General features: G+C 46.7%; 1 protein-coding gene across 1 annotated transcript in view; it reads left to right on the plus strand.

Annotated features, from left to right (window-relative positions):
• The first annotated feature begins 9,940 nt into the window (after positions 1-9,940).
• LOC115327629 (SEC14-like protein 4) overlaps positions 9,941-13,780 on the plus strand; it is a 68,599-nt gene continuing 64,759 nt past the window's right edge. Inside the window, exon 1 of the mRNA XM_029988667.4 lies at positions 9,941-10,424. Coding sequence (XP_029844527.2) covers positions 10,371-10,424 — 54 coding nt within the window. The 5' untranslated portion in view covers positions 9,941-10,370. The remainder of the gene's footprint in view (positions 10,425-13,780) is intronic.

Raw genomic sequence — 13,780 nt, forward strand, 5'->3', positions numbered from 1 at the left:
TACGTGCTTCTTCAGCCACGCTAATTTTTCAAGACGTGCGCCTACCGACATGCACTCAGCTCCTCACATGCGACATTTCCACTGGCACCGCACGCCCGTTCGTGCCGAAGTCCTTTCGACGCTCAGTGTTCGACTCTCTGCATAACCTCTCCCATCCCGGAATCCGTGCCACACAAGCATTGGTGAAAGCCCGATATGTGTGGCCGGGCATGAACACGGACATTCGAGATTGGGCTCGCACATGCACCCAGTGTCAACGCTCTAAAGTGCAGCGTCACACTGTTTCTCCGCTCTCTCCATTTCTGCCGCCCGATGCCCGGTTCAGCGAGGTTCACATTGACATTGTGGGACCTCTGCCGCCCTCACAAGACTGTTCCTACATACTCACTTGTGTGGATCGCTTCACCCGCTGGCCGGAGGCTATCCCCCTGCGAGACATGTCCGCGGAAACCGTCGCTAAGGCGTTTCTGCAGACGTGGATTGCGCGCTTCGGTACACCTTCTAAGGTCACAACCGACCGTGGTCGCCAGTTCGAATCTGCCCTCTTCAGAGAGTTCCTAACGCTCTTGGGAACACATCGGATTCGCACCACCGCCTATCACCCCGCAGCTAACGGCCTGGTGGAGCGGATGCACCGGCACCTGAAGGCATCAATCACCGCTTACGGCGACCCCTCACGCTGGACCGAAGTGCTGCCACTCGTCCTCCTGGGCATGCGCACAACACTCAAGAGTGACCTGCAGTGCACCAGCGCTGAGTTGCTCTACGGCACTACCCTGCGGCTCCCCGGCCAATTCGTTGCAGCCAACATAGACGAGCAGCTTCCAGATCCCCTCCAGTACGTGTCACGCTTACGGACAATCATGGACAGCCTCCGTCCGACACCAACCCGTGCTAAACAGAGTCCTACCGTGTACCTGTTTAAGGAACTTGACACTTGTACCCATATATTCCTGCGCCGCGATGCTGTGAGAAAACCCCTCCAGCCGCCGTACGACGGCCCGTTTAAAGTCATTCGTCGTGGTACGAAACACTACACAATCGAAGTGCGCGGGCGATCAGAAGTGGTTTCGGTGGATCGATTAAAGCCGGCTCACCTCGAGCATTCAACTAGTGCGCCGGCGAGAAATTCTGCAGACTCTCCGACGACGCGTGGTGGACGAAGGGTTCGTCAACCCGTACGATTTGTGCCGTAACAATTTGTGCATGTATTAATTTAATTTTTCAACATCTCTGGAAGGGGGAGTAGTGTGGACATCGCACGTCTAGTTTCGGTTTCGCCACACGTTTAGTTTCGGTTTCGCCTCCGGCGTCTGGCAACTAGAGCCTGCTGAGGTATGCCGCCGGAGGGCGCGGGCGTTTGAGTAAACAGTTTCGAGTTACACTTTCGGGATCGGAGAGACACGCCCGCACCGGGGCCAACGCGCTCATGTATTGCTGTACCTTGTGTAGTCAAGTATAATAAATAGTTTTATGTACCGGACATCTCTACTACAACCTCATGTTCAGCAAAGGCGAAAAGAGAAAAGAAATATTAATTTTTGACTTTTTGAAAGTATTATGCATGGAAATTAACGAGACCGAATAATCGATTAATTAATCGATTAAAGGGTGGCGATTAATCGGGTTAAAACTTTTAATTGACGCCCAGCCCTAACTGATTCATTACGTGTTTTACTCCAGATAATAGTACGTAATCATCTGCGCACAGTTTTATGCGAACATCGATAGTTTTCACGATATGATTAATAAATATTAAAAACAACACAGGTGCCAGAACCGTGCCCTGGGGCACTCCTGTGACAACTGGTGATACGCTAGGTACGTTATTGTTGAATGTAACATACTGCCTTCTACCCTTAAGGTAATTCTCGAACCATTTCAATAAGGAGTACGATTTAAAAATTGTGTGTATTTAGCTAAAAGTTTGTCGTCGGATACCTTATCGAAAGCTTTTGCCAGGTCTAGAAAGAGGACGTCCGTCTGAGAACGGTGATTTAAGCATTCGCTGAATTCGTGGGTTGTTTACAGAAGTTGAATTACAGTTGAAAGTCCCCTCCTTAAACCAGGCTGTTTTTAAGTTATTATTGAGTGAACTTATAGATGGCTATTGATGTGCGAGCATATGATATGTTCTAGCATCTTGCAGCCTTGTGAAGCCATTCATATTGTTCGATAGTTTGGGACGTTTCTTTCCTTTCCGAATATTAGGATGGGAACTATTTTCGAAAGTTTCCAATAATCAGGAAGGAAACCGAGATACAAGGATTTTTTGAAGAATAACATGCAGGTATTTAGAAATCCATCTAGCATATCGCTTCAAAAAAGCTATGGAAATTAAATTTGGGCCTTGAATTTCTTTATCGTCAAGGTTAAGCAATGATGACAAGATACCTTCTTCAGATACCTGCAGTTCATTGATCGCTGGTATATCATCTAAATTTTCAACAGGTCGTACATAATGGGTATCAGCGGTGAACACAGAAACAAAATTACTATTTAGGCTTTTAGCATTTACGGATGCTTCTTGTGTTAAAGTACCATTTATTAAGAAACTGTTTGCCATCTTTTGCTTCGACCGAATGTGTCTCCAGAATTTTTTTTGGCGAGGATACCAAAATGTTTGGAAGTGTATAGTTGAAGTACCGTGCCTTAGCTGAGGATATTGTTTGTCTATGGGTTTGGTTCAGTTCAATAAGGCGATATTTGTCCGTTAATGCAGCTGTTTTCTTCCTTTTTTTTCGCAGTCTTGAAATTCTACGGCCAGTTTAGGTTGCCTCTCGTGTAATCCCAGTATTCTGCTTGTTTATTGTTTTATTTTTTGTTGGAACATATTTAGTAATGGTTTCGACAATAATTGTCTCAATGAGTTCTACAAATCGTTCGTGCACACATTTTCTGTTTCTGAAAAAAAGCAAAATAAGTCGAGGAAAAGTTCGAGATGATCTAAGATGGAAACATCATCTGCATTCATGAAGTCGTATACAGGAATAGTAGTTGTCAAGTCACGATTGCGCATTGTTAGGGGAAGGAGGTGGCAACCATTTTATGATCGCTGATACCATCTCAAACGTCTACATCACTGTCGTCGGATAGCTCGTTGCTAATCAGGACGAGATCAAATAAAGGTTGCGAAGAACCCTGAACACTTGTGCGTTTGTATACAAGTTGGTTGAGATTAAACGTAAAGGAGATATCAAGTAATGCTTCTGCACTTTTCTTTCATCCGATCCTGGATGCAACATTTTTCAGTCGATGTGAGGTAAGTTGAAATCGCCAGCAACAACGACCTTATTGTGATTTTTGACATGCAACAAAAGGTACTCTTTTATATCCTCCAAAACAGGCGCGTCAGCGTTTGGGTTCCTGCGTTTTGATATGGTCTAAACGAGCGTACTGAAGGCCAGATTTCATCCAAAGTGCAACGCCTCCCCTTCTGGCCGGTTAATCATTTCTGATTGTTGTGTAGTTAGGCGCAATTATTTCAGTCATTTATCGATGGGTTAATCCATGTCTCCGTAATAATAACCATGTCTGGTTCTCGTGCAAGAAGAATGTGTTCTAGCTCGATCGTTTTATTCACAGTGCTTCTAGTGTTTATATTAATTAGGAGCAGCTGTGATCTTTTTTTAGCTAAATGTAAGGGTCTTGAGGGTCCTGGCAGACTGTATTTCTTCCCTCGTACTTCATCCCACGCGTATGTAACGTTGTTTACTATAATCTTGTCAAACCTCAGTTTGATTCGTTCACCTTTTGCTCGTTCGGTTTCTGAACTTTTCCATAAACGTTGTCGGATGTTCTGAACACGTTTTGAGAAATCGTCACTTATTTTGATGCTAGTATTCTTGAGTATGAATGCATTTTTTAATCTAAGTATTTTCTCTCTGAAGTCTACACTCTAAAAAATGCCCGTGCGTCTGCTTTCCCGCACAGCACTCGGAGAGCCAATCACCGCCACTTACGGAGGCAGCTCAGCGAATGACGATGATGAAACATATGTTTAGACCAAAAAACGCGGTCTGAGTTGTGACATTAAGCAATGCAAAACGTCACGCTTGCATGACGTGACCTCGGGGGGTCACGTGACCTTGGGGTGACTTTGGGGGGCACGTGGCCTTGGGGGTCACGTGACCTTGAGGTGACTTTGGTTACGCCGACGGCGACGGCGACGCCGCTCAAGCCAGAAACGGGCGCTTAACAGCTGCGCTCTAGAAAGCAATCAAAGATCGCAACACAAAGAGGTCTTCTCCGGCGCTGGGAGGAGCATGTTCCGGAACCAGGACCACTGTCAGCCAATAGCAAGAGAAGGATCCTCGCGCAAAAGCAGACACATTTTCTAATAACAGCGTTTGCAATCTCAGCGAAATGTCGCGTTTTCATTGGTCACAAGTCGTCTTGGTTGCCGGAACGATGTTCCTCCCAACGCCAGAGATGAGCTCGGTGTGTTCAATCTTTGATTGCTTTTTTATTAGGGAATTCTTCCGCGCATCGTTATGATTTATGAATTTCCAGAATGCTTAGATCCCGCAGAGTGAGCTGGTGTTATATTTAGGCAATTTCAGAAGCCTCCTCAAAGTACCTTTAGAGAGAAACTGAGGCGGTTATGTATCACAGAGAAAACACCTAAGTCATCTTAATTTGGCAACCAGATTTACGAATATAGGGATTAGTTTTTAATTTAGTGCACGGAGGCTGCAGAAATGAATTTTTAAAGCACCGCTGAAGCCTCTTCTTCCTGGAGGGGCTTCAGCGGTACTTTTAGAATCTCCGCTTTCGAGCATCTTCATAACCTGTCAAAGCTATGCACACGCAGTCTTGTTATATTCAAAGAGGTCAAAAAGAGACGTCACGACTGCTGTCGGTTAAGGGAATATACCTGCACGCGCTGGAGGCCCCAAAAACTAGTAGGACGTTACGACTCGTCGGAGGTTTTTTGTGCTCTCTTGCGTATAGTTTTATCTTCGGGGAAAACGAACGTGATACTAAGGTTCACGGCGAAAAAAACGTCAAAATTCACATCTAACTCGTTTTTGTTTTTTGAGAAGAAAAAAAGGTGTTTCAGCTTCCCTTTAAGGACAGGTTTTTCTACTTCTTTCAGATTTCATCTCTTTATATGGCAGCGTAGCTGCCCGAGTAGCGACCACGACGCAAAATTATCTACCGGGTGATACAAGGAGACGCCAGACTTTTTATATCGACCGGAAAATTCGGTTTCTTAACCTATCGCGCTACAACTCTGTGCAGCGTTGCCCACAGATGGAGCATTTTTTTTTGTGAAATTTGCAAAGAGCGAACTTACCTGAGGAAAAAGTGAAGAAAGAAAAAGGCTTAGCTCCTATGGAAACGCAGCGACGCCACCGGTCTTCAAACAACACGGCGCCGTTTCGCACGAGAGACAAATTTCCCAAAGCCCAACATGCGGCGCATACATTTCGCATCGATTCTCAGACAGTCCAACGTTTAAACAAAACCAAGAGTATGCGAAAATTGCATGCTAAAAGTCTTATCGATCCTCGAACACATCCGGGAATTCAAGCAACGCTACGGCGCTATGACTGATGCTGTCGGACAGGTGATGATATCCAGAGCAATCTTGGACAGAAAAGGTATGAAGTCTCATTCTTTCAGATCTTCACGTTATACTTACGTTAGAGAGCACAATGAAGTCCGAAATCGTCGGCAAGCAGCGGCACATTAAGACTACCGCGCACCGAGCAAACTCGTATCTACCAGCTCCGGGCGCTGCCATCTTACCGGTGACATCACAGCTCTTGCGAGGTCACGTGACGAGTAGTCACTCGGTTGCTCTGGTCAGGGTGCCAGCTCGGCTGGTTGCTATGGTACCGCTTGTGCCCAATCGCGGTGAGATGCGGCACACGGAAAAGCGTGGCGCTACCCTGGCAGCTGCGCTGCCACATACAGTAGCTCCGCAGCAAACGACTATGTCACCTAAAGCCTCTTCTTTCGATGCAGAATTTTATTATCTCTAAAAGACGCAATCTAAAATCTATAGTATTGCCACTTTAATCAAGCAATAGGAAAGTAAATGACACCGTGATAAAATGGTTATAATATGCCGTGTACCCATCGAAAAAGACGTCAAGGACGAGGTCGTGGACGAAGTCAAGGACGACGTCTAAGACGATGTCGAGAGCGACGTCGAAAACAGCGTCTCGGGCGACACAGAAGACGACCTCTAGATGACCGCAAGGACGCCGTCTATGACGAAGTCGAGGATGACGTCCTAGAGGACGACGTCAAGAAGTACCTCTAGGACGACCTCTACGACAACCTCTAAGGTGACCTGAGGAACGACCTCTAGGACAACCCCAGGACAACCTTTAGGACAACATCAAGGACGATGTCAAGGACGACGTCCAAGGCGACCTCAATGACGCCTTGGACGTCCTTGAGGTCCAAGGCGACCTCGATCATAATGACAAGAACGTCCCGTCACACCAGCTTCAGCTACCGACACTTAAACGCGAAAGACATGTACGACGAAACCTTCCAATCCGACGTGCGGACTGCCGGAATGACCTTGGGGGGAGAGGGTTTTCGTCGCATCGGAGGGCGTTGAAAATCCTCGCCTCCGACCGTCGTATTGCGTGGTCGGACGTCGGATCGGACGGTTTCGTCGTACATGTGTTTCGCGCTTTAAGAGCTTACGCGACCGGCCCCTACGCGAATGGAGCTTACGGAACCAGCGCTTAGGTGACTCTGATTACGCGACATTGCACTTCAGTCACGGGCATTACGTGAACTTGTACGCGACACAGTCCGTGGCTGGCACATGACGCGACCTTGCACGCAGGGGCTGTACTTGACCTTGAGGACATGACCTTGAGCGTGGTTGGGCCTTTAAAGGGGCCGTGAAACTTTATCCGCTTGGGATGTTTTTCACTTTACACGAGTTTACTGGTACTAGTGGGACCTAGGTACCCACGCACGCAACGCCACTGACCAAGAAACTCCTTTGTTGCGTTGTAATATCAAGAATAAAAGCGAGCGTTTTTTTTAATCTCTCCTTCGCAGAACTTTATGACGTAGCTGGGGGATCGAAATATACCCCAGTGATGACTTTCGTATAGGCTCATAGATTGAACCCGAGCATTGCGTGAGCACTCGATTTAGACCCATGACAATGTCTGGAACTCAGCACGTGTCCTGTGCTTTACCAACCCCAGCGTGTAGCTATGATTAACATTGGCGGCATTTAATCGGCTCCAGGTAATGTGGCCGCTCGTTGTGGCTGCAACTTAAGAATAACCGCTGTTCGTTTTTTTTTTGTTTTTGTTTTTTTGCCTATATTGAAAAGCGACCGCAAGTTTCATAGGTCATTAACATCAGGGATTCCTTCTGAACGATATTTGCGCAAGGACAGAAATCGTTGCATCGCCCCTTTAGAGCTACCGCTTTAAAACAACGACGACCTAGTCCAACAAAAACCACGAATACATTGAGACAAATTGCTTCGGGTACTGGGAACGGGTCCCATTTAATATTTGCAGAAATCGCTCGCAACTCTTATATCCGGTAAGGGTAAGTTCTCGAAAAACCGGTATCCGTTCCGAACCGCCAGCGATACGTCTGGGTAGAGACCAAGCGCGCCACGGTAAGTAGTTTTTTCTTGCGTTGAGGAAGAAGAAGGTTCTTTTTTTACCAAACCCCAAAACACCAGACATTGTACGTACAGCAACTTTAACAAATTATCCAATCTGTACAATTTTAATGTTCGCGAACACCTGCAAGCTTCGCAAGCGTTATACCTCGACCAAAACGTATTTGTCAATATAATTATACTTGTTACTCTGATCGGGATTCGTCCTTTGGCGTTCTTGTCGGCCGATACCGCAACGTGATTGGCTGCGGTAGCAGCCATTGCTGGTAGTTTGGCAACCAGAAGGTGTAATTGGAATTTTAGATCCACTTCTGAAATTGTGAAATGATGCCTAGGTTATGCGCAGCCACCATTATTTGGTCACATCGCTTCCGGCGTGCAGCCCGTGGTTGGTTCCGAGTTCGCGTCGAGCACTGACGCAACACTCGTGTGTAATGCGAGTACACTCCAAATGCTGATGAAGCGCTCGCGTCCAATGCGTGCTATACAGTTGGGGAGATCCCCCGCGCCGACCATTTGGGCCAGGGTACCCTTCTGGTACACCTTCGGGCCAGGGTACCCTTCTGGTACACCTTCGGGCCAGGGTACCCTTCCGGCCCGAAGGTGTACCCGGACAAGAAGATCCGGGTACACCACTCCCCTAGCCAACTGACATCACGCGACTGACTTTTCGGAACAAGGGACCCAATGCTTTTGTAAAGCGGAAGCAGGAAAAAGGGGGCTCTCTCTGGTACGGCGGCTCTTTCTAACGGCGGGACACGAGGAATGGTGCAGTGGGACAGACGAGGACGCTGGCGCGGGATTCGACGGGACACGAACGCTGGCCCGGGAAGTGCGGGTGGGAAGTCCAGTGGCGGACTCGACAAACGGACCGGACGGCGACCCTGGACGACGACATCCCCATGACGCTATCTGAACGACCACCGCTGGGACTAGGAGCAGCTGCAGCGGCAGCGGACTCTCCCCAGCCTCGCTGATGACCGTTCCCCGATCCCGAAACCCCCAGGCAATAAGTGAGTGAATAAACCCTTTTGCCGAAAGCGAAGTATTGCTGCGTCTTGTTCATCCGGGAACAGGGTCTGAAGGAATCGGAGTCAGAAGCCCGCGCAAGGTGCATGCCGAACTGATGGCGACCGCATCTAATCTATGCATCATTTAAAAATCTTGGAAAGTGTCTATTAGCGCTTACCCAGGTCGCGGTGACGCGTAATTTTGATGGAAGTGTTTCTCCGTAATGCAAGTGTCTTTTGCTCTGTACAAGGAATCAGCGGCTCAACTTTCCTTATTTGCGCCGATGCCCTAAAATAATATCGCGTTTCCATCTCCTTCCTTATCTCAATAATTACTTTTTCATACCGCCCCCCATCCGCCCATCCCAATATTGAACGCTGCGAGTGATGGCATTTACTAGAAACAATGCCCAACCATGCGCTCTATTACCTCACTTTTCTTTTTTTTTTTAGAGGAACACTTGCTTTGTTGGAGACCAAATTGTAAAAACTTATTCGAAGGTTATTTTGTTTGAGGTCAGTACAAAATGACTGGCGCTTGGTTAGACTGATCAGTTAGAGACGTAACAAAATTTCGGCCTGCATTTTTTTTTTTTGTATAAATTTACTTGTCACCGCGAATTTGAATTGGCCTACTCGGAGTGAAGAGGCCAAACCAGAAAACACTCACTATCAGTAATGGGGCCTCAGGCGGCAGCTTTTGCCATCACAGTAGAGTTCGGCGGAAATGATTTGACTTGAAGTGTATCGAGTCTGATATGTATTTGTTTTGTTTTCAATTCCTCTGTTAATTTAACAAGCCTAAGAAAGCGGAGAGGCTCTCTTGCGTTGTTCTCTGCAATTTTTCAATGGTGTTGGACACAGTCTTACACCAAATCTCAAGCAGGGTAATATATTGACACTTTAGTCAATCGAAAAAGGAATTCTAATGGCTTGCGATGCTCCTCAAAGCCTCCCATGTCACTGCAACTTTGTCTTTTTGTAATAGTGTAATAATAAAAATAATTAGCGAAGGCTCACACAAAAATTAAGCTAAATATAATAAAAATCGGTACCCATTCCTCGAGGAAGCAGTCCCACGAAAATATTTGCGAGGGTAAGACTCGGGAAATACATTTAAGCCGGTAATTGTGCGAAGGCAAAAGGTGATTAAGCTCGTATCTGGCAAGTCGCATTTCTACTACCTCAACGCAACACTCGGAAAGAAGAAGCGCTTGCCTCGGACAAGATAAATGAGCCTCGGCGGGCCGCGTTTTCCGTCCTTGTCCACGGGACACCTGATATATAGCGATCATCGCGTAAACATAACACCGTGGAAGCGGTACGAACGCTCGGCGAAACGCCGGGGCGCCCGCGGACTCCACAGTGCGTGCACAGCGGTATAATGACGGATGATTTTTGCCTCGGGCACCCGTGTACTCAGTCGCAAATTTCAAGCCGTCGCCGATGTTAGCGTACACACCTCACGCTCGGGAATAATTTCTCCGCCGCGCGCGCCGAGGGACGAATGAATGTTCGAGGACGCTGCCAGAGATTTTAGCCCCTCGCACTCCTCCACCCCTTTGAATCGGAAGGCGCATATCTCTCAAGTACGCAGTCCGCAAACGGCATTCGCACGCCCGGCCCGCAGGCTGCCAGTCGACTAAAGCACTGTGGAAAAGGAGAGTGAAATCTCCCCGCCTATCCAGCGTGTGTGTGACGTGTGGGCGCCGGTGTATATCGCTCAGCTGCAGAGCACGATGAGCGGTTATCTGGAGGACCTGTCGGATAGCCAGCGGGCAGCCCTCGACCGGGTACGTATGCACCCTGCTTTCTCACCCATATGGAAAGTTTGAGTTCGCTTCCGTTCCCTGGAGGCTCTCAACTCGATAAACAGCCAGTTTTTGTTGTTTTCTTTTTCTTTTTTCACAGCTTTAATCGATCGCTAAGCAATATTTTAAGTGGCGTGAAATTTTTTTTATCCCCATTTAGGTTTCCGGCAGACTGATGAGCCTTCTAATTATTTATTTTGCGGGCTGAAATTTAATTGTTCTGAGACCGGGGGCCTTGAAGTCGCAGTCGCACTCACTGCCCATAACATCACGCAAAAGACACGCGCTGTTGGCTCCATAAATGATGAGATCATTATCCGCGGACGTGCCTCAAACATACGCACGCTTTCGAACCCGTCTGCGAGACTGTTCTATTGCGTGACCAATTGTGAGAGGAGGATCGTCGAACGGAAAGGAAAGACGTCTCAGACAGTAGGGAGTTTAGGGAACCGTTTTTGCACACCTGATACGGTACAAACTGCGCATGTCTGAGTCTTCTGTGGCAGCGCATGCGCACTTTGAACCGGATGGCCCATTGTACCGTATTGAATGTGCATAAACTGTTCACTAAAACTCCCTAGTGCCTGCAGAAAGTCTTTTGTACGATGCATTACAGCAGTGTGAGAGCGCCTTTGGAGAATCGACGAACCATCGCATTCAAAGGGGCTATACTTTGCGCAGAGTCGGGATTGCGAACTTGTATTCAGTCTTTAATGTATAATTCGAGGCATACGAACTTGGAGCTAGAAACAAGGTATTCGAGACACTTTGCTGGCGTGCTTCACACCGAAGCGATCTTGAAGGCGAGAACGTATACTTTAAATTCCTTAAACCCTAGAGCCGTATATCGCCTACTCGAGAAACAGGGGAGGCTTTATAGATGCATAAATAAGCTTCCCCGAGACAGTAAAACCGCTGTTGGCAAGGTTTCATCGTCGTTCAAGCTAAGCGCTTCCGGTATGAATTTTGGTTTTACATGCCACACCCGTCGATAATCTTTGCCAGTCGTGCATAGCAGAAACTGGGGTTCGCATAGCAACGCCTATCGCAAAGCGTCAGAGGTCAGTCAGGCCCCAAAAGCCATGCCTTCGGGCTTGACCAATCTTCCCAAGAAGACAAGGCTGGCGACTTTCTTCCTCCCCCCAAATGTTATCATTTAGTGGATGCATTCAAGGATTTAATTTTATCCCGCAAGTTTTCAAATTTGCGACTCTTCGTAACTGAAAAGACAACCCTCGTGACGTCATCGTCACGGCGACGTTCAGGACGTAGTCAATCTTTCTCTTGATTTCCGGCTGCCCGGTGAAAACTGCAGATTCGGTTCCATGGTAGTTTTTACGAAAAAATAACCCCGAACGCGCACCCAACATTCACATTTTCGCTTATCTTTAACGAAAATTTTCTCGTCACTGTCACCTTTCCTGGCTCAGTGAACGCGCTCAACACCTTAAACTCCCCTTTTCCACCAATTACAGCTACACATTCATCTACTTTCAACCTCATCCAGAATCAAAAAAAAAAAAAAATTATACTTGCAACGAATTAAGCGAATTCTTCAAGGTCATCTCAGCTCATTCTTACTTCGCAAGATCGTCACTAGGGGAACATGCTACGCAGACGGCACAGCCGCTTTCGCCGCTCCCACCCGGCTTTCGCCGTCTTCTCCCATTGATCAGATTTTCTATACACGGCTCTGCACCGGCTGAGCCGTCTTGCGGTGACTCTCGTCGACCTTCAGCGTATGTTTGCCACCTGGGGTTATTTGGGATCCATTAACAATGAAGTCAAAAGCCTGGCCTTGCATCTAGGTGGTATTGGCCGGGCAGCTCATGTTATCTCACGCGATGCACATGAAGTGGGATCGGACATGAGTGTACGTGATCAACGAATGTGCACTCCCAGAATAAACAACTCAGCCTTCGGCCTTGCTGTCCCATCATTACGAGAAAATTGGTCGCTCTGCCTGCGTTCTTGCGCCCTTCTTGCACGCAACCGAGAAGTGAGCACTTCCCTGTTATCACGCGTTTCAAAGCACGTATCGAGCCTTGCAACAGACGGTGCAGACACGGGTGTCTACTGTGTTTAGAAGTTCCTATCTCACTTTTGAGTTTAATTACATCATCTACGCTTCCTAATTCGCAGAATATTTATTTATTTTATCAGCTTTATTTGGCTCTTAGCATGCAGTGTAAGGAAGGCGTACTTTCTCTAATATGTGTGACGGCCTTCCTTTTATTTTTATTTACTTATTCTCTGCAGCGCCGGAGCCTTCTTTTACTATTAAAAAAAACTGGCAGGCACAGTTCAACCAATTCTTGAAAACAATTAAACACGGTTTACAAGTCAAGCCAAGTTTCATTATACGATAAAAAAAAAATATCAGTTCTAGCATGCTAAAGACACGACACTAAACAACAACAAAAAAACGAAAAAAACAAAAGTCGGTTTTTAAGATGTTCGAAGTTCGCCAGCTCCCACGCATGTGCTTCGTGATTTTTATTATATACATGTTTTCTTTGTTAATAGGCTTGAACACGAGCACATTGTCCATAGGAACGCTTCAGGTTGTGGTACTACGCACGCTCAAATAATGTCTGCACTTTCCCGTCCGGTGCTGTTGTTGGTGTGTCCACTATAACAAAACACGGAAGTTCAGAGTAATATTTAAAACGTGCCTGGTTTTCGTATGAGAGCAACCAGTTTCGAACAGATTGCTAGACTACCGGACTACGGTCTTTATATTTTACGGGACCTTGACTAAAGTGCGAAGGCTGTTTTGGCCACACCTACAAGGTTTACCGCAGTGATAGACGTTACGGTGCTTTGAAATGATTAAGCGTTGGTGTAGCAAAGCAGTCGGTTAAAGCATGGTCGCGGTACGAACGTAAGACTTAGAATCTTAAGGTTAGCGCTTCTGTATTAAAATGAATGTAGAGAGAAGACGCATCTTACGTGGAACCTATTACTTTTCACCCGCTCGCAAGCACGCTGTAATCTTAGAGTAGTAGCTTTAAAGGGACACTCAAGCGGTTTTTGGAGAAGCTACTTTTTGGTGCGATGGTGTTAAGGAAGTGTCAGTGAATGAGTATCTTCAGTTTAAGAAGGCAGAAACGCCTATGAATCACGCAGGAATAAAATACGTGCGGACTCTTTTTTGTACTTGCGAGGACCAATGAAATTATCGTATGTTTGAAAATTTTGGCAGTCTTTTTAAGGTTTCGCTAAAAAAACAATTTTCAGTTCATTTAAATATGTTGTGCATGATAATTTCACAAGACGTAAAATATTTCTAGTTTAGAATACGCGATACTGCAATTATCGTTTCACAAACAAGGGAC

This window comes from Ixodes scapularis, unplaced genomic scaffold (genome assembly GCF_016920785.2).
Source record: "Ixodes scapularis isolate PalLabHiFi unplaced genomic scaffold, ASM1692078v2 PGA_scaffold5__190_contigs__length_132052651, whole genome shotgun sequence".
In the NCBI taxonomy this organism is placed as follows: Eukaryota; Metazoa; Arthropoda; class Arachnida; order Ixodida; family Ixodidae; genus Ixodes; species Ixodes scapularis.